This window comes from Mustela lutreola, chromosome 3 (assembly GCF_030435805.1).
Source record: "Mustela lutreola isolate mMusLut2 chromosome 3, mMusLut2.pri, whole genome shotgun sequence".
Classification (NCBI taxonomy): Eukaryota; Metazoa; Chordata; class Mammalia; order Carnivora; family Mustelidae; genus Mustela; species Mustela lutreola.
In genome coordinates this window covers 154,149,697-154,174,144 of record NC_081292.1, presented here as the reverse complement: position 1 = coordinate 154,174,144, position 24,448 = coordinate 154,149,697, and the positions used below count along the sequence as shown (strand labels likewise).

General features: G+C 41.1%; 1 protein-coding gene across 10 annotated transcripts in view; it reads right to left on the bottom strand.

The window, feature by feature from the left end:
• Window positions 1-24,448, bottom strand: part of ITGB6 (integrin subunit beta 6) — a 130,515-nt gene that overhangs the window by 74,129 nt on the left and 31,938 nt on the right. For 8 of the 10 annotated variants that reach the window (XR_009351927.1, XR_009351930.1, XR_009351928.1 and 5 more), the window contains exons 1-5: window positions 5,158-5,312; window positions 4,973-5,048; window positions 4,125-4,204; window positions 1,008-1,212; window positions 143-389 (exon numbers count right to left, since the gene is read on the bottom strand). Coding sequence is in view for 4 of the 10 variants with exons in the window: in XM_059167206.1 (XP_059023189.1) it covers window positions 143-389; window positions 1,008-1,212; window positions 4,125-4,204; window positions 4,973-5,048; window positions 5,158-5,202 (653 nt within the window). In the remaining 6 variants the exon portion in view is untranslated. Of the gene's footprint in view, window positions 1-142; window positions 390-1,007; window positions 1,213-4,124; window positions 4,205-4,972; window positions 5,049-5,157; window positions 5,313-5,570; window positions 5,624-6,106; window positions 6,189-24,448 lie in introns of those variants that run through there. The other 2 variants (XM_059167209.1, XM_059167210.1) reach the window with 2 other exon arrangements.

Here is a 24,448-nt window from a genome sequence, read left to right as displayed (position 1 = left end):
GGCAACTGAGAGAGCTGCTGAGATCCAACCTGGCAGGCGGGAAAAGCCAGGGACTTAGCAAGATCCTGCCAAGTGCAGCTCAGAGTGGGGCTATCTTTACAGAAAATCAGTGTTCCACAATGCCAGAGAATCATTTACTTACCTGCAAGGGTTGGCGATTTCTTCTGGTGTTGTTTTCACAAAAGGGGAGACGGGTTTTTCCACAAAAGAGCCGAAGCCCAGTCTAAAGTTGCTGGTTAATTTAGACATCTCCTTGGAAAGCAGAGAGCCCAGCTCTTTAATGGTGTTGAGGTCATCATCCATGGAGGCCGAGAGGTCCATGAGGTAATACAAGTCCACTGGGTAATCCTCTGTCTGGCGGACTTGCACTTGGAGAGTCTGTTCACTGCCTGCAAAGCCCCCGGAGAAAAACAAATCCATGAAAATACATTGAGACTTCTTCGTGAGCGGCCAATTACTGGGTCACCTGGCTATTTCATTTCAGTGAGAACTGAAGTTGAAGATACTCAGGATTTCATAAACTATCTGGTAAAGTTTACAAGTGAATGAGCCCATGAGAATCTCTCAGCAGCGAGTTTAGAGCTACTGAAGGAGGTAAAAGTTAGGATATTTTATATCTCCTTGGGAGAGCTAGCATCCATTTAGATGGAAGATAAGCTGAATTTTTTGTATGTGGTTTTAGCAAAAGAGAAGAACATAAAGAGGAGTTTAAAGCTACATTACAACGCTTAAAGAAATGTGAGGTAAGCCTTAACAACATTTGAGTAATTCAAATGCTTACTATTAGATAAGCTTATTTTAGTAACGCGTTTGGAGTGCAAGTGACCGATGTGAATGAAGAAAAGTGTTAGGCCAGTGATTCTCTATTTCCTTCAGAATGGGAAATCTGAGTCAAAATAATCAATGATATGTAAGATGGTACAAGATATGTTAGCTTAATAGTGGTATTACCATATGTGGCATGAGATGTATTACATGAGCCAATGCTCCTGGAAATTATAACATACCTGGTCTCAATTTAAGAGTCAACTTTTGAGGCGCAATCTGTACAATGTCAGAACTATTTTTCTGTCTGCCTACACTGAGAGGCTTATTTGTATGTATTTCTACTTGGGAGACAGGGTTTTCGATGAAAGTGAGTTGACATCCTTTAGCTAAGAGAGTTGCTGGGGTATCACACCTTTCTCCAACTCCAGATGGATGGGTAAAATTCTAAAAAAAAGACAAAGAAAAAGAAGACAAGTCTCCATTTGTTTATAGGACAAAAAAAAATTTTTTTTTGGCTTGTTTTGCTAGTTAGGTATCTTGCCATACTCAGTATATCATATTCCCATGTGCCTGATGTTAATTGTAGGTCTAAAATTAAGTTTCAGCAGAATAACCAGAGAATTCTGCCAGTAAAATTCCAAGTAAAATCGGAATCTCCTTTTAACTAGACTCAGCTGGATTCTCCTAACAGTCTTTTATTTGTTGGTGTTGCCATTTTGTTTTTAATGTTCACTTCTTCTTCTATGCCGTGACCAGAGCCTTGAAACAGTTGGGTTCTAGAGTTAATATCATCTCATAGGTTTATCTGTTTGGGTTGACCTATAGGCTCCGGGACTGTCGTAGCTCTCAGTATGTCTATTACCAAATCTGGTGGCAAAGACAGGCTTTCCTGTGGGGTCTGAAAGGGCAAAAGATGGTGACATTTCCCTATCTAGCTCTCTGTTGAGGTTTAATTCGTGGATGCCTCATTACCCCCACTCTTGCAGCCTTACTTCGCTGAAGTCGGCCTCTTGGGGACTTCAAACTCCGTGTCTGAAAGTGTTTCAGTTCAAGGTCTTGTAGAACTTCTCTCCAAGATTTGGAGGTGGGAAGCAAAAGAGACTGTGGCATAAAAGGGCCACCACCTTTCTGTCTAGGACTCAGAAGTTTCCCAGTCCCCTTCTGATCCGTGTCTTACCAGGAGACAGCGAAGTGAATGTTTCCAGGCAGAGATGTGGCCAGTACAACCTTGCAACATTGACCTGTCTTACCTGAGAGCCAAGGCTGCTCTAGAGGTACTCTTAGCTCTAAGCAAAGTCAAGCCTGAGGCTTATTGACTCGCATGCTTGAAAAGAAGCAAACCAATGTGCATATTGCTTTTCCTCATCTCTTAGAATTCTAAGCCACGCTAGCTATTTCTCCAACTAAAAAAATTACATTTCTTCTGAAATTCATTTTTTAAAGATCCATTTATTTATTTGAGAGAAAGAGAGTGTGTGCATGGCAGGAGGGGCAGAGGGAGAAGGGAAGAGAGAGAATCTCGAGCAGAGTCCCTGCTGAGCGTGAAGCCCTGCGTGGGGCTGGGTCTCATGACCATGAAATCATGACATGAGTCGAAATCAAGAATCAGACACTTGACAGATTGAGCCACCCAGGCTCCCCTGAAATTGATTTTTTACAATATAACTCATTATCTGCCAGCCAGCCCCGTGCATATTTGAGGCCCTGGACTAAGCATCGCGAACACTGTAACTTCTTCTGATATGTCCAAGGCAAACAGTGGCTTGACAAGGCCTCAGGATGCCTCTCAGCAAGTGTTGCTGCTACCACCTGTAACCACAGTGCTGGCCGGCGCGTCAGAGGTGGTGTTAACATTAGACCTGTTTTTTCAATCTGCTCTAAACAGAGGCCTAATGTACTTTTTGCTTCAGTTGCTTCAACTACTACTACTATTAGAGAGCATTTAGAAAAATGCGGCCTTAAAAACTGGTAGTGATTCGTAGGGTGCCTGGGTGGCTCCGGTTAAGTGTCTCCCTTGAGCTCAGGTCACAGTCCCAGTCTCCCTCTCCCTCTGCCCTTCCCCCGCACTTGTGCTCCTCCACACTTTCTCTCTCTCTCAAATAAATAAATAAAATGTTTAAAAAAAAATCAACAGTGATTTGGCTAATATGTATCATCTGCAAGTAAAACTATCAATAGTAACTTAAGAAACTCTCTTAAATGAATTCTTAAAAAAATGCATTTAAATAAAAATTCTACAGGTAGGCCTACAGTTAGACTGATTTGTTGTTTTATGTCTCTGGCGTGCAACTAATACTGTCTTCTGCAGGAAGTCAACATAAAAAAAAATACATGGGTTTTTCCCTCTTGGTATATTCTCAAAACTGCTTTTGATACATGAGCTCAAAAAAAGCATAATTCTTTCACACAGTTACGTATGGCCCATCTGTCAAAGCAGTAGTGGGGGAGTAAGCTTGGTTCATACTGTGAGGCCTTCCTCCATGAAATACATTCAGCCTGGGAATCTGAGTCTTAATAGTTCTCTCCCCTTCCTCCTGGGCCAGGCACCCAGGCTTATTCCCCTTTGAGCCTGTTACTCAGTTCTCGCTGAACCTGGTATTTGTGTGCTTTCATTTACGCTTAGATGTTCTTTATGAGATTCAGTAGAGAACTGTTTTAAATCCAGAAAGAGTTAAGGCAGCTCTTTCTTACCAGGAATCATTTACAGACTGTTCTTCAGGGCCACAGGAGGCAGTCACTTGGGATTCCTTGTTACCCATGCTCCCACCCCTTATATTACTTTCACATACTTTTCAGTTTGATCATATAAGGAATGTCCGTTTCAGGCTTTGTCATTGGTGTGGTACAGTCACCAACTCATGAAAGCTTAATTTTTAAAAAGAACTGGATACTGTCTGAGCAGTGAAATTTGCCCCAAGCCTAGAAGATTTCTCTTAGAGCCTAGCTGTGGTTCCCAGGGGATCCTGGTTCCCAGATGGAACGCAATTATGATATTGAAGCCCTATGTACATTTAACTTTAGAAAATATCATCTCCAAGATCTCCGATTACTCAGAGCCTTGGTATTTGACACGTAACCAGTGAGAAATGACTTTAAAATAACAAGAGGAATTAGGTTAAATAAAGGAACCCAGATAGGTAATTTTCACAATGATTTGACATTCGCAACCTCCGCAAGCTGTTTCTGGAGGTAATCACATGAATGGCACTGTGGGCTATTGATGCTTTTATTTTCCTTTCCCTATTCGTCTCACTCCTGTTCCCTACAGAAGGCAGGACACTCCCAGAGCAATCACCGAGGGAAGCCGCATAACCCGTAACTGCAGTTTTACCAGCACACTGCGGTGGTTTGTTTACCTCCTGAGAACACCAGGCACACTGAGGTCCAATGAGCAAACAGTCTTCACAGGTTTCTGCACCTCCCATGGCACAGCCACCTGTGTTTAAACCCAGCAAGACACAAGGATTCAGCAGACTCACATTCATTTTCATTTACGAGAAAGAAGTCTAGTTCTTAATGTGCTCGAACGAAGCAACATCAGAGTTGATGTTAGCCTTCAGAGATCAGTCCTTAAAAGGTTAGCAATTTGTTAAAAAGTTCATATTTCATGTCTGCCCCATAGAGAAGACATATGTCTTTTTAGCCAAAAGGGATCATTCTTTTTTTCCTAAAATACAAAACTACTTCAACTTTCACAAACTTAGGACCACTTGTTATGTTTATTATCCTCATTCACTTCCCCCACTTCAATTTTTAAAAATTATTTGCTACCAATAAAAAATGCGTCTCTCTTAAATGTATTTTTTTTTAATTCAACAGACGAATGGATTTTTTATTTTTAAAGTAAGTTTTTCTTTCTCGGGATTATTTCTCTTAAGTGGAAGACCCTGTCGATAGAATAGCTAGAAAAGTTAACCAAGACGGTTGTCACTAAGGAATTAAGGAGCCCTATTGTGCAGTTAAGCTGTTTAATTCTCCTCATTAAGATGCCTGTGCAACCTTTGTATTTATTTACCTGAAGCCTAGAGCATTAGCTGTGGGAACAGCCCTGCCTCTGCCTGTAATATGTTAAAGCGTTTGTTCAATGGCAAACGAGCGATCGAACAGATCAAATAAAAAATGACTTCAGATACAGTTTCTGAACCAAATGACAGGTTTGTCAAGCGTACCACGAAAGCAATATATCGGAGAGCTTGGGTCTTACCTTGTACGTGATCATTCCTTCCTAGAAATAGAAAGAACAGGCAAAGCAGTTCGATCCCCATTCGTTTCAGTTCTCGCTGTGCAGACAGATTAAAAAATGAATTACCTTCAGCGTTATAAGACCAAAGCTGAACATCGTTAAAAAGTCTTTCTTTCTTGAGGTTTAAAATGTTAAACACTACTTACACTGCTTTGGAAAGAACCTTGAGATGTAAATTTAAAAGTTTTCATTAAGACTGAAATGAAAACAGGCTACCTGGACAGGTAAAGAAGGAAAGCTGTGTTTAAAAGCAACTTCAACATGATTTACTTCCTTGTTCTCCTTATAAGGAAAGCAGGTGTACAATCACCAAGAAGGTGGGGAAATTCATTCAGTAGAAATTTTTGTGGGAGTTCTCTTAGTCTCTCTGCATCCTAGAGAAAGTTGATATCTTTAGTGAAATGTTGACCAATAAAATGTCAGAAAAGCAATGGAAATATAATCTGAAGTTGTTCCTAAAATAATTTTAATTCAGTAGCAACAGTAAAGGTGATAAATAAAACAAAAACATGTAAGTTATATGTAAGGAGGGTTTTAAAAATGAACTAAAGGAATATACCCGAGATTTCTGTATTCCATTGTTAAATCCTTCGCAGATAATTGAAAGGAACTCTGAAAAATAAAAATTATTTCACTATTAAAATAGAAGGCAGGCTAGGGAAAGTAAAACACTGTGCTCCCTTGCTTTTCAAACCGGATGAAAGATATTCTTTCCATGAGTATAGAATCCTTAATTAAGAAGTGATATTGGAAATAAATATAATATATGAAAATGAAATTAGAACCAGATTAGATAACTTCACAACAACAACAATGGAAACAGACACATAGGTGCCCAGGATTTGGCGTCCTTCTGGATAGGGACCAAGGGCTCTTTTCTCTGTCCCAGCCTCTAGCTCACCACTTGGCACATTGCAGGTAATCAGTGGTTAAAAGGAAGAGAGGCCAATTTAAAATAGATACAATCTATGGCTAAATTCATGAGGTTGATTATATATTCGTCCCAATGTATTCAGGAGAATGTATGGGGATTTGTAAAAACTCCAAACAGGTAAGAATCAAATATTCGCTTTGTTACTCTCTAAACTGTCTGACCTTGGACAGGCTTCTTTGTGGCTGGGCGTTTGTCCTGGGAGATTAGCTTTTAAAGGTGTATTTCTAGACAAGCATGCGAATCCTGTGGAGAGAGAGAAAACTAATTATAGACTGCTCAGGTTCTTCTCAGAAGGCTATGTTCAATTTTGAACTCCATCATACACACGAACATGAAAGAACATGGCAAGAATCCTGTAGAGAGAAACCAGAATTATTAAAGAGCTGAAAGATAAGCCTTTTGGGAGAAAAACACGGTATGAAATCAATTGATTTAGCTTAAAGAAGAGATTGAGGCATAAAATATCTATGCCCCTGATATTGTCTCTACATTCGGACCTCATAGTAACTGTTTTCATCTATCCATCCATTCATTCATTCATCCGTTGATTCATTCATTCAACAAATACTTACTGAGCATCTACTCTGTGTCAGGTATCATTGTAGAAGCAGAGATGATATGTCAGTAAACAAACCCAAGTTCTTAACTCATGAAACATAAACTCTAAGCTGCTGCTTAAAATCAGGCAGTAATAAAGGTGAAGAAAAATGATAAAGCTGGCTAAAAGGAAAGGGGGGTAGTGAGGGTGTGTTATTTTATTTAGGATAGTCAAGAAGAGTTCTCTGCTCAACTGACACCTGACAGAGCCCTAACTGACTTGGGCAACAAAGTGTAAAGGCCGTGAGATAGCCTCACACTCAGCATTTTCAAAGACCGTGAGAACGAGAAAGGAGAGGAAGGGTAGCCTCGTGGGTCGATTTAGTGGCAGAGTTCAGAGGGTACGTCGTTTTGACCTTGAATTTTACTGTAAATGCGTTTGGAATGTCATTGGAAGGTTGGAAACAGAATAATATTATATGATTTACATTTGAAAAGAATTACTCTGGCTGCCACGGAGGTTAGAATGTATGGGGCACGGTGAGAAGACATGGTAGGAGGCCAATTAGAAATTTGCGGCAGTTGTCTAAGAGACAAGGTGGTTGAGACTAGGATATGGTACTATAGAAGGATAGCAGTGCTCAGACATACGTTATAATTTGAAAACAGAATAGGCTTGGGATGCCTGGAGGGCTCAGTCAGTTAAGCATGTGCCTTCAGCTCAGGTCATGACCCTGGGGTGCTAGAACTGAGTCCCGCATCAGGCAGTGCGGAGCCTACTTCTCCCTCTGCCTGCCGCTCCCCCTGCCTGTGCACTTGCTTGTGCTATCTCTCTCTGACAGATAAATAAATAAAATCTTAAAAAAAAAAAAAAAAAGAAAAGAAAACAGAATAGGCTCATGGAATATTGGCGTGGATACGGAAGAAAGAGAAATTCTTGGCCTGAGCAACTGAATGTCTAATAGTCTTTCCTAAGAGGGGTTACGCTGGGGAAAGATCCGTTTTCCTGTGGAGGATGGGACTCAATAATATTATGCTCGAGATTTCCACAAGATAACGAAGGGAGGATGCCACATAGGCAGTTCACTGAGTCTGGAAGTGGGGGCAGTGTTGAAGGGTAAACTGTCAATTTGGGATCATCAACATGGATTTAAAGGGAAGAGCCTGAATGAGATCCCAAGGAAAGGAGTGTAGATAAGGAAGGGCTCTGAGAACTGAGCCTGGGATGGGCCCACATCTAGAGGTCAGGGGGAGCAGGATCCGGTAAAGAAAGCTGCTGGCTGAAGAACACTCCTGGCTAAAAAGGAACCTCTTTCCTGGAAGAGAGTTCTCCAAATATCTCTCACATTTCTGCGTGTCTTGCAAGCAGAGGCGCTGACTGCCTTTGTTCTAGATTCTCTTTTCAAGGGTGTCTGAAGGGATACGGTCTGTCAGGCCAAGAAAAGATTGCTTACAGCTTTGGAAAACAGAGATCTTGTCACCCTCTAGAACAGGCATGCTTATGGCCCAGTATAAAGCATTCAGTTTCCCTAAACTCAGGGCTCTTCTGTTGTAACACGGCCCATCACATGTGCAGGTGCCCGCTCTTTCCCTTGGTGTCACCTCGTGGGACTTGACCTTGGGGAACTGGTGGAAGAAAGTGCTGCCCTTCCAGCCGCCGCTATTGGTGTGAATTACGCAGCTGTTTATCTCTGACCTCGGCACCCCTTGTGTCTACCAGCATCCATGAATCTGTGATGAGCTCTCTTGTTAGCCTGCAAGGAAAATCTCAAGGCCTTCATAGTTCTTGACAATTTCTACTTGAAATCTACCTTTTTCTATAGATGGAACATGCACTTGTCAAATCTCATTTTGGAAGCGAAGATCTTACAACCAGACTGCCTGAAGCACCTGATGGACCGTGGAAAGACTAGTGATGCTCTGGTCACTGAGTAGTCTGTCTGCCCACTGCCCTTCCCGGCAATGAGCTGGGATCAAGGATGCCCGTACAACTCTGGATGTGACCACTTCCTGGAACCTTTTTTCTAAGGTTCTAACTGGTGCCAAAAATCTCTTGTGCCTGGGAACACAGTCGGACTATCTCTCCCAGCCTGTCTTACAGTTAAAGAGAATTCCAATGACTAGCTCTTGCCAGTGGAATATGAGTGGGAGTGGTACACACCAGGTCCAGACCATCTACCTATCCCTCCGCCAACTGGATACAGGCAGCATCAAGGGCCTGGGGGAATTCCAGATGCTCAGCATGACCCTGTGTTTAAATTGAGGACCCTGTACCATCCCATGTACAGACTTCCCTCCCAGGTCTTAAAATCATCATTGCCGGCTTTACATACCTTGTCTCTAATTGCAGCCCCTCGAGGTTCATTCCCTGCCCTACTTCCAAGCCTTTGCCTGTGCCATTTGTGGGGCCTGGAGCCCCCCACCTTCACCTCAGTTTTCTCACTGGCTAGCTCAGCTCACTGCCATGTCTCAGCGGAGACACGAGCGCCCACAGGAGGACCTTCGTGGTCTCTCCAGGCCTCTTCCCAAGGACTTTCTCCAGACAGCCTTTTTTACTCTGCTTGTAATTGCTTAATACTTGGCGTCTCTTGCCCACGAAGCTGGGAGCTCCTTTAAGGCACTTGCTTATCCAACAAGTATTCACTGAATTCTTACTATACATCAGGCAGGGACTGTGTCTTAGTTATCTTCATAGTCCCAGCAAATGGCGTAAGCCTGGCACTTTGCAGGTAGTGAATTAATATTTATCAAGTCAGTGGATGAATTTTATGTCTTCATTGTCTAGGCTTTTATCTCTTATAAGCATGCCCTCCATGGATATGAATAAATCGGTAAGAAAATGAATGAATGCTTTTGGGAGCTACAAATGCAATTAGGAGAAGGAAGAGGTATCCCTTGCTTGGATTGTGATGAAAGCTGAGAAAAAGCTTAAAAAGCAGGGTGGGAAAAAATAAGAGAAAATAAAAAGTAGAACAATGCTACAAGAAAATGTCCATCCACTTGTTTTCACCTTGGCACCACTCTGAAAATTTGTTACAGGCTATAAAGTATAGAAAAACATTCTTTCTTGCTGAAGATGTGGTAATTGGTGCCTTTTCCTGGAAAGTATCAATCCTCTGTACCCCTGTGGAGGGAGTGACCCGAGTTGTTCCATGAGGTAACCAGCAGCCCATAAGGTATCCTGGATAAAAACTGTGTCCCCTTGGGATGCCTGGGTAGCTCAGTTGGTTGGACGACTGCCTTCGGCTCAGGTCATGATCCCGGAGTCCCGGGATCGAGTCCCGCATCAGGCTCCCAGCTCCACGGGGAGTCTGCTTCTCCCTCTGACCTTCTCCTCGCTCATGCTCTCTCTCACTGTCTCTTTCTCAAATAAATAAATAAAATCTTAAAAAAAAAAAAAAACAAAACTGTGTCCCCTTAGCCAAGGCACCCAGATTAATTACCTCTGTTCCTTTACATATGAAATCTGAACTGGGAAAGAAAGACTAAATAAAAATCAGGGGTTTGGTATTGGGACCTGAAGCTAGCAGGGAGTACACTCAGTTTGGAGGGAACATGACTTCAAGGAGGGGGGTCGATGACAGGAGGAATTAACAGCTACAAGGAGGTATGAGGAGGAAGAGGCCCAAGGCAGAGGAAAGCTATAATGGACAGAAAATGAGATGGTGGGTCAAGAGTGCCATAGTCAAAGCAGCAGAGAAGGGACCCAGAGGCCAGAACAGGACACCAAAGTCAGGTTGGCAAACTTACTCTGTCAAGGAGAAAGGAACATGGCCCAGGCTAAGAATTGCTATAGATCCCAAATGCCCTTCCAGACTGAATCTCTCTGAGGGAGCACCTGGGTGGCTCAGTGGGTTAAAGCCTCTGCCTTCGGCTCAGGTCATGGTCTCAGGGTCCTGGGATTGAGCCCTGCATCGGGCTCTGCTCGTCAGGGAGCCTGCTTCCTCCTCTCTCAGGAGCAGGGAGCCTGCTTCTCTGCCTACTTGTGATCTCTCTGTCGAATAAATAAATAAAATCTGAATCTCTCTGAGGCCTGACTCTTCCTAGGTCTCCCAGGACCCTGTCTCTTTTAGGGCAATGTGTATCCTTGAAACAAATTCCCATTACTTACAGGTAGTCAAGCGAGTCTCTATTCTTTAAACTCAAAAGATCCTGTCACACCATGTACATTGTTATATAGGCTGATTAGGCTCACAGAATTATACTGTCCCGATTGTTCATAGCCCCAGCCTGGGGGCTCTGACTCCTTCTAGAAGTCTGATCTTCTTCAAAGGCTCTGAGCTGGGGGCAGGTAGAGTAACACAGCTCAGGGAAGCACGCCTGCACTTCTGTCCTTCAACGAGCCTCAACTTCTGAGATTTGGCAATGGGCTGTCCTCAGCTGAGCCCTGACTTCAGGAAGCCATATGAACCCATCTGACTCACTGTAATTGGCTTGGGTCTCTCCTGACATAGCCACTCAACATCAGAGAGTGACGATCTAGAGCCCAGCAGGGCCAGCCCCAGGGCACCTCAAAGCCCTCTTAAGTAGACCTGGCTGGTATCCAATTCAAACCCTGGGACCTTAGTGAGGACTTCTAGCTTTGGGGATGGTCTTGCTGTGTTCCCAGCTTTACTTCAAGTACCAGTGACAGGTCTACCTCTAGTTGTCTTTCTAGGAAAACGTTTCACAGTGAGTAGCTGAAAGAAGACGGAAGTGGGTGCTTTGTCTTAGGGTCCAACCCTGATGTATCTATTTGTGTGATACAATGCAGGGAAGGGCATTGGCAACATGTTATGGATGACTTGCAGGTGTGTGTCATTTGCAAAGTACAGGATACATTTGTATCCACTTGAAAAATGATGCCTTCATATTTCAAGGCTTTCAAAAAAATTCTTTTAAAGAGGATATGGACCAGTCTCCTGTCATCCTGGTGCATAATGTCCACATGTATTAAATGTTAGAGAAATTTTTAGTGGCCTAGACCTTACATTCTAGTCTCGAGTTCACTTTTTCTATTGTGGTAAAATATATATAACATAAAATCTAGCACAGAAACCGTTTTTAATGTACAATTCATTGACATTAAGTACATTCACATTGCTTTGTGACTTTCACTACTATCCCTTTCCAGAATTTTTATCATCCCAAACTGAAACTTTGTACCCATTAAATAACAACTTCCTGTGTCCCTGGCCCCCGCTAACCCCCACTCTTTCTTTCTACCTCTATGAATTCATTACTCTAGGTAACTGGCCAAAAGTAGAACCATACAATGAAGACTTCTATGTGTGGCTTATTTCACTTAGCATAAATTTTCGAGGTTCATCCACATGCTTTAGAATTTCATTCCTCTTTCAGAGATAATATTCCACTGTGTGGATAAAGCACATTTTGTTTTATCTACTCTTTGTCCATACCCATTGGAATTGTTTCCTCCTTTTGGCTATTGTGAATAATGGCTGCTGTGAACACGGGGTTGGTTTGAGTCTGGAGCTCGCTTTTTGAAGTCTTTGTGATGCTCACGATGGGAGGAAGTTGGGTCTAGTGGGAAGAAATGATATTTTGTATATAGAGAGACCTGGGTTCAAATTGCAGTCCTTCCAGGTTCTATGGTATATTGCTGGGGATATCACTGATCTCTGAGCACTTTCCAGCCTGAGAAATGGAGATAATAGCTACTTTTCAAGAATATGGTGAAGATTTAATTATATAATTGTGGGATGAATCCAGTTGTGAAAAGCCTAAAGATGATATGATTTGGGGCCTTCTTTAAGAAAAGGAATGTGGGGACACCTGGGTGGCTCAGTTGGTTAAGGTCCAACTCTTGATTTCTGCTCAGGTCAGGATCTCAGGGTCATGAGTCCTGGGTCAGGCTCTGTGCTCAGCAGGAAGTTGGCTTGAGGATTCTCTCTCTCCCTCTCCCGCTGTCCCTCCTCTTGTTCACATGCTTGCTTGCTCTCTAAAACAAATGAATAAATCTTAAAAAAAAAAAAAAAAAAAAAAAAAAGAATAAATAAAAGAAAAGAAAAAGAAAAGGAATGCAGAACTGGAAATAAATTAGGTATGAAAGGGTCTATTATCATTAAAATGAGAAGGAAAGAAAAGAAAATATGACAAACTACGGAAGGCTTAGAGATTCTAGTCCCATTCTTCTAGATATCTCCTTAGGCAGGGAGTTTACCAGAAATGCTTCCCGATGGTTATCTGGCTTTCTGCCCTCAGCTGGAGCTACCTACTGCCCCCCAGCTTCTCCCCCACACCTGTACACGGTGGGACCTCAGAGGAGCCTTCATTCCCTTCATGGAGAACCCCCTCTGATTTCACTCAGGATTCATGTTTACTGTAGTTAGTGTTATTGAGCTCTTCCCTATTTGCCAGGCGCTATTAAACATCTGGTAATATTGCCTTATTTCATTTTCATAATATCTCTATGAAGTAGGAACTACTTTATTTCCATTTACCAGATGAGGAGCCTGAGGCATGAGAAGCTCTGTAAACGGCCCAGTGTCCCAGAGCTGCTCAGGCAGCAAAGCCTTGGAGATAGAACGCTCCCTCCAACCCAAACTTAGCATCACCAGGCCCACTGCCTCCTGATAGACACAAGGTGTTCATAGAATCATCAAGCAGCTTTCATCAAGAAATGAAATTCCCAAGGAACTTTAAGACATGTCTGCGTCTCAACCTCGAGACTCTGTGTTCCATCTTGATCTCTGTATCCAGCTGTCTTCCTTTCGGTTTGTTTTGTTGTTCATCCTTGGATCATTCACCAGCAGAAATGAGACAGAAATGTGGTCCTGGATCACACAATCCTTTGTATTCCTTCTCTGACTGAAGTCTGGTACAATCACTTAAAAGCAAACGAAACAAAGCCTGTTGCCTTGCCCTTTCAGCGGACGTTGACCCTGCCTGTAGGATCCACGCCTGGCATTGTGTCCAGGAGAGGGCGGTCGCAGGCACGACCTGTGGCCAGGAAATGACTCAGGATTAACTCCTCCTCCTCCAGCGGCAGTCCCTCTCCACCCAACTCTGAAGTTCAGGGCTTAGTCACACTTGGTTCAAGGAAGATAGCTGTCACTTAGCAAGTCTGATGTCCGTCTTGCATGTGAGGCCTGCTTGGGAAACTCACTCACTTTAGGTTTTCGAAATAATTTTGAACGCTTAAAGAACTGAGCTCCTTCTGCATTTTAGTTTGTGGGCAAATTCCAATGATGAGATTTTTCATAAAATCTCGGTGAATAGGAGTTCATTCTAACTTGACTCAGAACTCTCTTTCTGCCCTTTTTTCCCATCTATGAAGTGAATGGTATGGCATGGCAAGAAGTCATACGAACACACAGATTGCAAAGTGATTTACTCATTCACAGCTTGCAAAACTAAGTATTTTTTTTTTCTTTTTAAAAGATAATTCAAATAGTTTAACTAGAGGTTAGGATTCCTTGTTTTTTCCTGAGCACCAACATTTAATTATATAATTCGGGTTTTTCTGAGCACCAACATTTCAAAGCAAATGTTTTTTCTGACGAGCACCATTTCTTATTTCTGGGGCTGCAATGGGCAGTGGTATTACTGGTAAAAATGGATTCTGATTTATTTATTTGTTCATTCACATACTCATTCAGCAACTCTCTATGGAGATCCTACTCTGTTCCAAACACTGTTCTGGAAATGCAGCATTGATTAAAACTGACAAAATCTCTTCCTTACGGAGCTTACATTCCTGGAAGAGATGGACAATAAGCCCACAAACAAAGATAAATGATATATATGCTAAGTCGGTGGTACATGCTAAGAAACATAAAGAATGGTGAAGGGTCAGGAAATGACTGAGGTGGGGTGGCCAGAGGAACCTCTGATAACGTGGAATGACACAATTCTCTGGGGAAGTGAAGGAGAGAGACACAGGGCTGTCTGGAGGAAGATCAAGTATACGGTCCTAGGGCATGGTATTTGGGAACAGACAAGGTGGGTGGTAAGATTGAGTTGGATAGAGTGGGTGAACCTAAGAAGGTACTGGGGCAGGCCAGTGAGGAGCTCCTCAGGAGAGCCTTGTGGGCCATGGGTAGGACTCTGGATTTGTATTCTGATAGAGAAGAGAAGTTCTTATGGGGTTTTGTGAGACATAACATAGCTTATGTTTTGAGAGGATCACTCTGAGCAGACAAGGACGGAAGCAGGGAAACCTATCAGAGGCTTTTTCAGTAGTTCAGGCCAGAGATGATGAAAGCTCGGGCAAGGAATGTAGTGAGAAGTGGTTAGATTCTGGACATACTTCCAAGATAGACAGGATCTACTAATGGGTCTTGTGTAGGAAAGGAGAGGAATCCAGGGCTCTAGGGAGACTCCAAGAATAATGAACATTTCTGCTTGATAACCATCATCAATGGTTTCTCCAGACATGTCATAGAGATAAGAGATAAGGTCTGCCCATAGTAAGAGTCATGGTCCATTTTAGTTGGCTGTAATAACCTGTACAGTCATGTATAATTGTAACTGTGCAGAAGGTGTTTTGTGGCAGAATAGGAAGGGTCAGAACAATGCAGGCAAGTGCTTCATGGTGAGACGGTCTACATACTTGTATTGTTAACATTCCTTCAGCTTGGTGAAAGTCCGATTGGCTGGCATCTCTGCTCTTGAATTCTCCATGTCTTGGCATTTGAGAAGCAAAAAAAAAAAAAAAAAAAAAAGCTTGGAAAATCCCCATGATCCCACAGTCCTCTCTAACTGCATAGGTAGACCATTGGGATGAATTCCAATAGCGAAAGAGTCTGCCCTAACAGATTTTTTAAAAATATAATTCCTCATTAGGGCACTGTAAAAAGGCAGGTGAGATGGGCACATTTTAATTTTTAAAAAATCTTGCAAAATAGAAGGATTCTGGACTTTTTTTTTTTTAACCTTGAAGATGTAATTCATGCAATTGCAACAGTAGAGGTTTTTATTTTCTAAAAAGCTGGGAGAAATGGTCACCAATGATTATGTTTAAGGAATTGTTAAAAAGGCTAACCAATAAATTATTCTAACAAACTATTCAAAATGTTGTTAACATGGTGATGTCTAAAGAACTGGAAAAGAGGGGCATCTGGGTCATCAGTCAGTTAAGCATTTGCCTCCGGCTCAGTTCATGATCCCAGGATCCTGGGATTCGAGCTCTGCGCTGGGCTCCTTGCTCAGCGGGGAGTCTGTTTCTTTGTCCTGCTTCTCACCAAAGCTCCTGCTCTCTCTCTCAAATAAATAAAATTTAAAATCTTAAAAAAAAAGGGGGGGGGCACCTGTGTGGATCAGCGGGTTAAAGTCTCTGCCTTCAACTTAGGTCATGATCCCAGAGTCCTGGGATCGAGCCCCGCATCAGGCTCTCTGCTCAGCAGGGAGCCTGCTTCCTCCTCTCTCTGTGCCTGCCTCTCTGCCTACTTGTGATCTCTGTCTGTCAAATAAATAAATAAAATCTCTAAAAAAATTTTAAAAAATACTTATAAAATCTTTAAAAAAATTGGAAAAGGAGGAAGATGAAAAGTCTTTAAAAGCAAATTCATGGTGCCTGGATGGCTCAGTCGGTTAAGCGTCTGTCTTTGGCTCAGGTCATGATCCCAGAGTCCAGGGATTCAGTACCTACTCCCTGCTCAGCAGGGAGCCTGCTTCTCTCCCTTCCCCTGGCTCATGCTCTCTCTCTCTCAAATAAATAAATAAATTTTTTAAAAAAACAAACAAATTCAGCTGGCATATAAATTAAATGAAGGAATGAATCCCTGCATTGCTGGACATGATTACTTTCAGACAAAATACACCTTGAGTGAGCTGTCAGATGTGGGGTACTTTGAGGAACTATGAAAATAGCCCATCTGTCCTGCATCCTGTTGTCTCAGAATTTCTCTGGCTGAAGCTGTGCCTGTAAGTAGTCCTTCCCTGGGCCAGGTAGCCGAGGAAAGTGTTGCAGGGTTGTAACTGATGCCCAGTACAGCAGAGGGCTCAACCATAATTTCAACATTTTTTAAAGTAGTGAATAATTTTCTTCATATCAAGGAGTTCAAAGTTTTAAAATTCCAACTAAAACACATGTAATGGAAGTTTTTTGGTAGAAGAAAATTTGTGTTAGCTGCAAATATTTTAGGAGAGTTTTTTTTGTTTGTTTTTTGGCAAATATTGCTATACATTGATAAAATTATGACATCTTGAGCATTAATAGAGGAACTCCTGGAAAAGGCAGTTGTGGGCTCTGGTCTCAGCCTAGACCTTCGTGGATTACTGGATATTTGTTGCATGGTGTAAATTAATTTGAGATGGTGTAGGGTCTAAACTTTGGGCAGTTAAGGATGAGGAAGACAGGATTTAAATGTTAACCAATAGAATGATTTATTTCTATGGGTGTCAGTGGAGGAAGAGGCATTGAATAAAGTATGGACTTCAGATCAAAATAATGTATCAGTATTACCTCTCAAAGTCTGTTCTGAAGAGAGCTGTTAATCCTTGCCCTGATGGTGAAATGTTCCTATAGTTTAGTTAATGCAGAGGATCAAATCTCCTGTATCAGAAATTACAGTGTTCATTAACCTTTTAAACACTTTAAGATGCCCCACAGTGAAGAAAATTGCTTACCTTTGTTTAACAATTAAAAAGCCAATTAAACAAAAAATTGTTTGCTTAGGGAAAGCCTTTTTTCTTCATGTACTTATTAGCATTCCTAGATCCATTTCCACCTAATAGTTTCAGAAGTGCCAGAAGAAAGAATAGAGATATTGAAAGTTTTGTGAAATTTTACCTAAGATCCTGTTGAGGAGATCCAGAATCAAACTTAAGCATTATAGTCAGATTTCCCAAGAATCCACTGGTGAATTGGTTTCCTGCTGCAATTTGAATGTATTATCTCATTCAAAGACCTTTCAAGATGGGTTTTCTTGGAGAAAATTCTCTTTCTCAGGGAAGTCCAAAAAATGAGTCCATTTATATGACAGTTCAGAATAAGAACTTGGGGTAGTAATGACTCATAAATCTCTAAACTCAGACCCAGGCCTTGACCTTGGTTATTTAAAATATTTTTTGTACTGAATGACCTGGTTTGGTTTCCCTTATGAAACACTGCTTGCTACTTCCCCTATGACGCAGAGGATCCCCACTCTGGCTTGTGTCCACCCTTTGCTTATTTCTCGTTAGTACGGCATTCCATCCTCAAGCTCTCTTCTGTGGACCCTTGAGCCTGTCTTGCTTGCAGAAGGTGTAAAAGAGTAGTTTCCTCTAAGACAACAGCGTTTTCTCCTTTGGATAGGTGAGAAAGTGGGCAACACTTTGTCCCAAGCTTGCTTTCCTTCCTACTGACTCAAACTCTTTGGATGTGTGGCTTCAGGTGAGGTGGGAACAATCTGCTTGAATCTAGACGTCCTTCCTCAACACGATCATTCTCATGAGAAGCCTCACTTCTTCTTTTATTTTTTTTCCTTTTTAAAGATTTTATTTATTTATTTGACAGAGAGGGAGAGAGATCGCATGTAGACAGAGAAGCAGGCAGAGAGAGAGGGAAGCAGGCTCCCTGCCAAGCAGAGAGCTGGGTGTGGGCACAATTCCAAAACCCTGAGATCGTGACCTGAGTTGAAGGCAGAGGCTTAACCCACTGAGCCACCCAGGCACCCCAAGAAGCCTCACTTCCTACAGTGGTCAGTTTTGTTCAGGAATAAAAATGTTATTTCACTGAGATGAGAATCTACATGAATATATAAGAAACGAATAATTTGACTACCTTGTGGGGTGTCAACATAGCAGAGGAAGAGTCACTATAATTCAGTCTGCCTGATTTTCCAAGAAAGGGTAAAATGTGGTAGAGATGTTTTTAAAACAGGGAAGCCAGTAACATTTTTTTAACACCTGAAGACATGTTTCAAAGCTATATTTACAAGTATTTTTTCTAGTTCACAGATAAATAAGCTGGATTATTCATTTGAACTGCATGCAGATAGTAAGATGGTTGTCAGAAATCAGTTTGACAATCTAAGAACCAAGAAATACTGAGGTATAAGAGAATGTTTAGTGACTTTATTTAGCTTCACCTAGCTTTGGAGTGAGATAAAACGAGAATTGCAACAACATTTTCAGACAACCTTACTCTAACATTATAGCACCATCTATCTCACTTTTGAAGGGACTTATTTAGCCTGTTTCATGGAACATGGGAAACAAAATTATCTTGGTCTTGACACGAATCCTAAGACAATAGTAGCAAATGATGGCCCTTACAATGTGCCATGCACTGTTCTAAATTTAGTTTCACACTGTGAGGCAAGGTACTGATAGTTTCCCCATTTAAATAACAATATTTAATTTAATTTTATATTTTAGAACAGTTTTAGATTGATTAGAAGAGAGAGTTCCCATATGCCTCACACCCAGGGATCCCTATTACTCCCTATTAGTAACATCTTATATTATTATGGTACATTTGTTATAATAATAAACCCATATGGATATGCTATTATTATCTAAAGTCCATATTTTATTCATATTTCCTCAGGTTTTACTTAATGTCCTCTTTCTGCTCAAGAATCCCACACAGGAAACCACATTACACCTGTTGTTATATTTCCTTAGGCTCCTCTTGAGCTCTTCCCATCATACAAAAGAAAAAAAAAAATGTGGCACAGAGAGAGTTTAAATAACTTGCCTGTGGTCTCCTAGTTACTAAGTGGAAAAGTTGGCCTCAAATCCAGGCACTCTGATTCCAGGCACGGGATTAACCTTCATACTGAATTTTTATTACCCTCATGGGATTACTTCAACTTGAATTACTGAAGTGATGCGTCTGGTCAGGCAGTAGAGGGGTGAGCATACCTGACGCAGGTCTTAGCTAGTTAGTGATTGGCCACGGTCTCATGGGCAGTTTTCAACAGTAGAGCAATAGTTCCCTGATTCTCAGAGCCTAGAGCACATCCTAGAGAAAACCAGGAAGCTGGAAACAATAGAAATTTATTCCCTTGAAGTTCAAGAAGCTAGAAGTCTGAAATCAACATGTTGACAGGGTTGATTTTTTTTTTTCTGGATGCTATGAGGAAGAGTCTGTTCCATACTTCTCTCCTAGTTTGTGGTGGCTGACCTCAGTCCTTGACCTTCCTTGAGTTAGCAACCCACGGCACTAATACCTCATCTGCCCGCAGCTTTCTCCTCTGTCTGGATCATCCCCTCTTCTTATCAGGACTTTTGTCATTGATTTAGGATCCACCCAAATAGTCCAGGATGAGCTCATCCCACAATCCTTAATTTCTCTATAAAAACTTTTTTCCAAATAAGATCACATTCACAGACTGGTTCTAGGTAGACACATCTTCTGGTGCAGCCACCATTTAACCCACTACAGGGGCTAGTAAGCACATAGGCTTGTTGTGAGTATTACAGAATTACATAAATTACCTGATACATGATAGGCCTACTTGAAAAATAATAGCTATTTTTATTATTCTTTTGTCTAACGCGAGGGCCCCCAATACAAAAGTGTTAACTGTCTCAACTGAAATAAATAAATGTCTCAACTGAAATAAATTCATTCATCTGTGTCTAGTTCACAACTATTATTAACCTTAACAATTGCTTTACATTATGTTTGTCTTAATTTCCAACACTGTCCTGACAGGAGCTTTACAAGGCTGTGTGAATTAGGCCTTCTTTCTTTTCTAGGGGCTAGAGGTGGGGGGCACCCTCAATCAACACTTTCCACTAATGACTCTTGTCAGAAACATAGAAAGACTTTAGGCTTACAAATAATCTCCTCATCAAGAGAATTATGAGCCAGAATCTTGATGAATGAATTTCCTGTCCATTCCCCTTGCTGATAGACATGCAGCAGGAAAAGAAAAGAGAAAAAAAAAAAAACCAAAAACCCCCCAAAAACAGCTGGGCAGCCTCAGCTGTTTCTCTGCCCTTTGGTTACCCTCTGTGGTCGCTGGATGTGGCAGCCCCATTTTCTGATCTGGATCTTTATCTTAGGGATGGAGTTAAGACTCACTGCTGAGTTTTCAACACCCGGCCCACTTCGCCCCTGCTGTTCTGCATTGCTGTTCTACCCCCTCCCCGCACTGTCTCCTGCGGTCACTTTCTGGCAGCCATAGCCCTCAGAGCTGGCTTCAGTGAAATTCCTTCTGCATTTGTCACAGAGCCACAGTCTCAGAACATTAGGGCAGAAAGGACTTTCAAAAGTCAAGTGCCATCTCTTCTATTATCTCTCCAACTCTGTCTTCGTACAATCAATCAATATATCTGCAATGAACATCTGCTCTGGGTGAGACGTGATGCTAGGGGCTGGTTACAGTGGTGAGCAAGCACAGTGGACCCCTTCCCAGAGTGACAGTAGGGTCACCTCCATGCTGCGTGAGTAGGGGTCTGTAAAATCCCTGGCAGCTTGTGTTTTACTTAGAAACAATCCTTTAACATAGGTGTTCTTAACCCAAGGTCTTCCCACTAACAGAACTTAAGGGGGGAGGGTCTGTGACCTTGAAATGGAAAAAAATTTGCACTATTCCCAGATTCTAATGAGACATTTCTTTCCTATAAATGTAGACAACAAACCACTGTCATATTAGTAGTACCCATTAACTCTCACCAGGAGAAATCACACATATTTTCCATATCACTTTATGTTTGTAGCAGATATCACAAAATGATGTAAAAAATGGTCATTGTGTCAAAATCATAGAATCCTCAGACCTGCTTCTGGACCTTATTATTTAAAGTGTTAAAAAAGAGGGACATGCGTTACTATAACATAAATTTGTTTCTCAGTATTTTGATAACCACGTTTCAATCTAATTGGCTTATTTTCTAATCATATATATATATTAGCCTAGGACTTCAAAACATTTTTTTTCTGCAAAGAGATTCATAGGCTTCATTAGACTGCCAAAGGGGTCCATGCCACACAAAAAAAGTTTAGAACCCCTAAGTAAGGAACGGCATTCATCATGCAGGCTGAAGACTCTTTTTCTAGACCTTCCAAAATCCAAAATTATCTTCATTTTTTTTATCCCCAAAATGAGATTAAAACATCAGATACACAGATGTAGGCCACATCATTATTCCTGGGTTATTCAATTAAATGTACAAGTTGGCCCCGTGGAAGGTAAAATGAGCATGACTTGGAGTTTCCAAACTAAGGTCTACTAGTTGGGAGTTATGTTTTGATACCACTGATGTTCTTTAGGCCAATACTTCCAGATGTCTCTGAATCCCAAAGTTAAGGAAAACTCTAAGTTTTGAGAAGGGCCAGAAGGGAATCCCAACAATGATGCCGGAGTTATAAATAAGAAGTTCTCGGGCACCTGGGTGGCTCAGTGGGTTAGGCTTCTGCCTTCGGCTTGGGTCATGATCTCAGCGTCTTGGGATCAAGCCCCACATAGGGCTCTCTGCTCAGCAGAGAGCCTGCTTACCCCACCCCTCTGCCTGCCTCTCTGCCTACTTGCGATTTCTCTCTGTGTGTGCCAAATAAACAAATAAAATCTTAAAAAAAAAGAAAAAGGAAGTTTTTAAAGAAAATATAACTCCAATGATTAATGTATTGGGTTATGCATATGTAATAACTCCAATATTTATTCAATCTATACTTAAAAAAAAAAACTCTCATTGTAGGTATGAATTCATTAAATTACCTGTAGTGATTCACATTTGAATTTCCATATGCCAGTTGATGAATTAACATTTTATTTTGTTTTAGAGAGAGTGTGTGAGCCAGAGAATGGAGCATAGGGAGAAAGAGAGAATCTCAAGTAGATGTCATACTGAGCTTGGAGCCCAGTGCTGGGCTTGATCTTACCAACCTGAGATCATGAAACCAGAGTCAGTTGCTTAACCAACTGAGCCACCTAAGGCGCCCCATGATGAATTAAAATTTTAAATTTAAGCTATTGTACATTGCTTTGTCTGGGTGGTCCATATTTCCATTTGGGGAAGTGCCATTTTTGTTTATTAAAGTTCAGGCAAATTGAGTATCTTGTTAAGTTAAATAAATTTGGTTCATTTTAATTTTTTCAAATAATTGTATAGAAAAAAAGTTGCTGATAATGTTTATAAAAAGAAGAAATATTATAAACTTTGAAGCAAGTAATTTGAAAAGAACACAATTTTAGCCCCACATGGATGCTCACTGAACTGTGAATTTACTAATGAAAGAAGAGAGCAAAATGAAAACAAAACAAACAAACAAAAAACTCATTGGAAGAATTACTATTGAAGACCATGTAATGCGAAGATGGGATTGGGAGGTATAAAGTTTTTTAACTCTCTAAGAATAGACTCTACCTCCCCCCATCTCAAGGAAATATTCCATTAGCTTCCGTACCCTCAACTTCCATTCACGTTTTCATGGAAACAAAACTGTATTGGATGAGCAACTTAAAACAAATCTGTATTTTACTTATCTAACTTCCTCCCTCTTCCACAAACAACAGCTATTTCTTGAGCCAACGATATGATTTCTATCAGCCTCTAAAACCTGCCCACCCCCATGTCAGTCTTCTCTGTTAAAAAGTAGGTGGTTAAAGAGGTCTTTAATCCACTCTAAGTGGTCTATAAGTGGTCTTTTCTCTCTCATTCCTTTTTACATCCTCACATAATACACGCTGGATTAAACACTACTTTTAAAAGTCAACCATCTTTGGAGATTTTCCATAACATATAGAATAAAACCCCCAAATCTTGACCTAGCCTTCAAAGCCTTCCATTACTTTGCCCCAGTCTTTTGTTATAATATATACTACGTGACTCTCCTATGAAAACTATAGTTTCTGAAAAACAAGTCTTTCCCAATTTCCCAAAGACCCATTTTACCAGTTTCTGCCAACACCCCTATCCTTGCTGGAAATGAATGTACCCATCCACCATATCGGCTTAGATTGTACGTATTCTGTGCACCCTGAATTATCACGCTCAAGTCCAATCTCTTTCCTGATACCTTGGCCCAATATCAGTCCTCCACAAATTTCCATAGTCCTGAGTATATTACTCTTTTAGGATTTATTAAGAACTATGTTAAAGTGGAGACATTTATTTTTAAGTAAATTGTATTTTAATCTCTTTTAAGTAAGATCTGGCACCATTTCTGTAGGCATTCAATAAACACGGTTTTATCGTTTACTGGTGATTTGGGCCCATATCTTGGCTTACCTAACACTTAGTCTTCTCATTGGTAAAATAAGAATAATTGCTACTCTGCAATATTGTTGTTAGATTAGAGACAGTATTTGTCAAGGGTCTTGCAAAACAGATAATATAATGAAGCATCCCCACCCTAAAAAAGATTATCATCTAGTTGAAGAAATAGATATAAATTAAAAGAGACAAACTGGTGTAGGGGAAAAATAGTAACAAGGTACTAGGAGATTTAATTTCCATCCCCATTTAGTCTCTCAGCAAATTAGTGACATTTCTGTTCATTCTTTTCCTAAGTCTTAATTTCCTCGTGCCTAAATTCAGCAGAGGTGCTATACGTGGAGTAGAAAATCCACAATGTCTTTTCCCACAGCAATTTGCAATGATTCCAGAAGGAGAAAATAAAAACAGAACATAGATTGAGCTGTAATTCTGAATTTTGAGCAGGATAAAGAGTGAAGAGTAGTTATTCAAGAGCATTGTGTTTGAAGATGAGATTTGAGACAACTCTTAAAGAAATTGGAAGATATAAACTTGTTGGAAAAGAGAGAGTAGGGCAAGGATGGAAAGCAGGAGCAAGATTAATACCACAAGCAAAATCTTGGAGTAGTCGTGTAGAAAAGCATCAGACCCCTGGCTGGATCTATTTTTGGGGGCATCGCTACATTACTGCAGTTGGACATTAAAGGGAGGATCAGTTGATGGAAGCCTTGAACATCAGGCTGCAGAATATAGATTGGAACTGCATGGCAATAGGGAGCTGCTGCAGGTTCTGAGCAAGGGAATGACAAAAGGATAATAGCATTTAGGAAATAATAAAATGGCAGCCACTTCACTCTTGATATTAAATGGAAACACTAGAAGCAGGGAGA